The sequence below is a fragment of the Alligator sinensis genome, unplaced genomic scaffold, assembly GCF_000455745.1.
Source record: "Alligator sinensis unplaced genomic scaffold, ASM45574v1 scaffold439_1, whole genome shotgun sequence".
Classification (NCBI taxonomy): Eukaryota; Metazoa; Chordata; order Crocodylia; family Alligatoridae; genus Alligator; species Alligator sinensis.
The window spans coordinates 25,471-29,818 of NW_005842523.1; the positions used below are offsets into that span (position 1 = coordinate 25,471).

Genomic DNA, 4,348 nt, shown 5'->3' on the forward strand with positions numbered 1-4,348 from the left:
AAGATCAATTGTATATACTGATCTGAATCACTTGATAAATTGGACTTATTTAAATTATAGGTTTTAATGCAGCAAAATGCAAAGTTGGGGAAAGAAATGGAGGTCACAATTACAATTTAGAAACAGAATATTAAATTGCAGTGACTCTAGAGTCTGAAGGATAATGGTAGATAATAAAATATGAGCTTCCTGTACAGTTGTTTAAATAAAAGCATGAATATGTTCCTTAAATGGATAAACAATATAAAAAGTAGTAGGAAGGTAGTTTGGTATATGGTATTAGTGTGACCATCACTGGTATATTGTGTCCAGTTCTGGTGTTCACATTTCAAAAGATTGTAGAGAATGTGAAAGTGTTGAGAGAGAGCTACAAGAATGACCAATCTAGAAAATGTGCTTTATTGAGAAATCTGTGAAGGTCAGTCCATTTATTTAATCCAAAAGTAGATTATAAACTGTCCTGATCTACCTACCTGAGATGTAGATTTCTGAATGTAGATCTTTCTTTAATATAGTAAAGAAAGCATAGTGAGGTCAAAAAGGCTTAAGCTAAAGAAATTCAGACTAAAGAAAAAGCAAAAATGTATAAGAATTATGGAATTAACCTGTGAAGCAATTTTGCTCAAGTATGTGATGGATTTCCTTTTACTTGAAATCTTTAAATCAAAGTAAAACAGGACATTATATCTTAATCAGGAATTATGAGCTTGATGCAAATTGTTACTTGGTGAGTCCATGTCCATATACCATGGGTGCATCTACATGTGCACTTTACTGCCTAGTTGACTAATTAGCTCTGCAGTAAAGTGTCACTTTTTATCTGTGTGCCCATATTAGGGTGCAGTAAATTAATTAACTACACTGTAAGACAGTACTGTTGGGGACAGTACTATCTTATGGTGGAGTCAGTTACTGCGCCAAAATGCACTTGTAGAATGGTCACGGCTCCACACTTTGGCAGTCTCATGCCCCAGCCAGTCCCTCTGCCGCCCACCACTGCTACTTGGAGCCTGGGGCTGACCCCCACTCTGGTTTGCTGGCAGCCCAGGGCTGCTCTGCCCTGGCTCAAACTGCTGTGGTCCTGGGCGCACACGTAAACACTGAGCCCGGGAGCAGTAAACTCCAGCATGAACTGCACCAGAGTTTACTGTGTCACCTTAATGGTATGTGTAGATGCACCCCATAAGTGCTTAATGACCTGATTTTCCAAGAATGCTACGCACCACAATTAAGGCAATGAATTTATGGATGCACAGCTCTCTGAGAATAACAAATAATTATTTTTAAATAAAGATACTTAATGGCTGACTGGCTACTAGAAGCTGGTATTCAGAATTAGTCAGTCACTTCCAGAAACTAATGTTTTACCTAGCAATTATGATTTACATTGTAAAAAGCTATGTACAATATGACGATTGGGAAAATATTAAATTTCAATAATTTGTAAAAATGTGCTTGAATTTTAATATCAGGACTTTTTCTAATAGATTTGTGAAATTATGGTAAGCAGTTGTATTTTAATAAAATAGAAACTTGTTATAAAATATCTTTCTTGTATCCTTTCTGAAAAAAATGTCTGGCAATAGGATCAAAGTATAGAAAAAACAATAAAATATAAATGAAGAAGCAAAACACAGAATTTCTGTGATTTAAAACAAAAACTTTTGGCTCTTAAGATCAGAGATAAACCAGAAGTTTAGTCACTCTTAAATTAGTGCCTAGAGAATAAATTGCAGTTGTTACCATTTCCTTTTTGTCAATCAGATTCTACCAGTATTAACAGAGTTGCTGACACTTTGAATACCTCCAGTATCCACCGAGACCCCAAGAGAGATCCCAGTGAAGAATGGAATGCAATAGCAAAGACTTTTTATGATTCTTCTTTTCCCACAGAACATGTAAGTCAATTAAAAATATTGCAGAGCAGACCTTAGTGAGCTAATACCACAGATATGTGTAGAACTGTACGCATCTGGATGCTTTAAGACCTAGTCGATCTCCAAAATAATATCAAGAGGGCAACATGGCACCATTTTTCACAATTAAGGTTGATAGAAAACAGCCGGAAAAAGTCACAGCATATAAATCAAGCAGATGCTAGCCAGTCTGTTTTGGGAGGACAGGGAGAGGTAGTTCATTGTGTACCTCAATAAAAATGATCACCTACAATGTAGGAATAAACATGTTATGTTCACTTTACTTACTGATTTGCTTACTAATTTACATGAATACATGCTATCTTTTTAGAAAAAACTTCAGGGAATTTTGAAGTATTTCAGTATGTTTTAAATACCAGGAGCAAAAATTTGATTTTGAATAACTGTTTAAAAATGACATGACAAAATATTCTCCATGTCAATATACAGACATCTATGTATAAACAGAAAATTAAAAGAGGAAACCTGTGGTTCCCTTGGGTCTACTTGTTACATGAGATGACACTAGCCATAGTTCACATTGCATATTTTAGATCTATGTGGTTTGTAATGGTGTGTGAGGAACTTGAACAAAAAGGCTAAGTCTGGTTCCTGTCTGAAGAGAGAGAAACAAATTCTAAAGCACAATATGAAATGTAACCTCAAGGGGTGATTTTTTTAAACATCTGAATTACAACCAACTTGGAAATGGTTATTGCAAAAGGTATGGATAGTCAGTTACAGCTGGCTTTTGTTGATCTGATTTGTAGTCTGGGTATAAAAAGATATCTACATTGGTATCTAGTAGGGGTATGCGAAACGGGCTGTATTCGATTTGGATTTGGCCCAAATTGGGGACAGTGATTTGATTCGTTGATTCGGATCACTGTCTCCAATTCGATTTGGCCGAATCTGAATCTGAAGATTCGATGCTGATTCGGAGAATCAGCGATTCGGCCATAGACACAGCTTTAAATGTTCTTTCTACATACCTCAAGGTACCAGGTGCGACTCATGAATGCTGTGATGGTGGGGCAGGTACAGCGTCCCACAGGAGCGTGGAGGGCTCCCCTGCGTGCTCGGTGGTGAACCCGGAAGTACGTTTACCTCAGCAAATGTAAAGTCACTTGGAAGTACTTCCAGTCCACTTCTGGGTCTGCCACTGAGTGCGTAGGGCCCTCCCCCTCCCCCCGGCTCGGTCAACGTCCAGGGGACACCCCGGGTACCCCCCCCCCCGACCCAGGAGGTACCAGTTGCCAAGCTGGTGGGGGGGGGCACCCTGCACGCTCCCTGACAGACCCAGAAGTGCTTCTGGTTCACTTCTGGGTCTCCTGCCAAGTGCGCTGGGGACCCCGTGTTCCTGTGGGATACTCCATCCACCCCACCATCTCAGTGTTCACAAGCCACCTGGTATCTTGAGGTATGTAGAAAAAACATTTAAAGCTGTGTCTATGGCCGAATTGTCAAATCTTTCCGAATCTCTCTGAATCGATTTGGAGGGTTCCGATTTGATTCAGAGATTAAAGGGTCTCCTGATTTTATTCGGATTTGGAGCTTGGCCACCGAATTGAGCTGAATCTCTGCCGAATTTAATCAGCAACCAAAGCTTTGCACAGCCCTAGTATAATTTTCTGGTGAAGATGGGCCAAGTTTAGGTATCTATTGATTTTATTGGATCTGATAAGTCACTTTAAAATATCTTGGCTAACATATTCTTCAATAGCACCCTTCCTTTTGTATTGACTACCACCCAGCCTCCCTAAAGCACTTCTTCCCTGTTATCAGCATTTATTCTCAGCAAATGTAGTCACCTGGAAGATGAGGTGTTTTGAACTAGTGTGCCATCTCTAAGCTACTTATACTAAGCTTTGTCTCTTTTGCTTAACCCAGGGTCTGTGATTTTTTTTTCATGTATGGCAGATAGGAATCAAATAAAATATGATTCAGTAATGATGCTGAGTGGCAGGGTAAAACATCTGGAGATGCTAGCAGGAATTAGATCTGCTTCTTTTAAAGACTGAACACATTATAGCTGTGAACACACAACCACCAGCAGACCTTGGGCACATCTACATGTGCAACTAATGCTCTTGAATTTTCATCGCAGAAAATTCAGGCTCATTCAAATGCTCCAGGGCACACATCCAGACTTGTACCTCCGTCGGGAACAAATTGCATCTGACAGGAGCAGTCCAGTACAGGGCTGCTCCTGTTCTGCTCTGCCCCCATGCAGCAACTGGGGAGCTCCAGTGTTGCCCGGGTGCCAGCTTAGGCGCTGCAGGGGCCATGGGGCCCAGTCCTGATCCCCATATGGCCAGGAGAGCTGTCCCTACTTGGCAGGGACACTGCCTGCCAGCTACCTGGGGATCAGGGGGGTTCTGATCCCCATGTGGCTGGGAGAGCTATCCCTGCTCTGTGGGGATGCTGTCTGC

General features: G+C 40.8%; 1 protein-coding gene across 1 annotated transcript in view; it reads left to right on the top strand.

Moving 5' to 3' along the window:
• The window catches only part of LOC102381332 (coiled-coil domain-containing protein 73-like), a gene marked incomplete at its 5' end in the record, with an annotated part of 26,536 nt that overhangs the window by 17,246 nt on the left and 4,942 nt on the right, over window positions 1–4,348 (top strand). Inside the window, one exon of the mRNA XM_006031678.3 lies at window positions 1,765–1,898. Within this exon, the coding sequence (XP_006031740.1) occupies window positions 1,765–1,898 (134 nt within the window). The remainder of the gene's footprint in view (window positions 1–1,764; window positions 1,899–4,348) is intronic.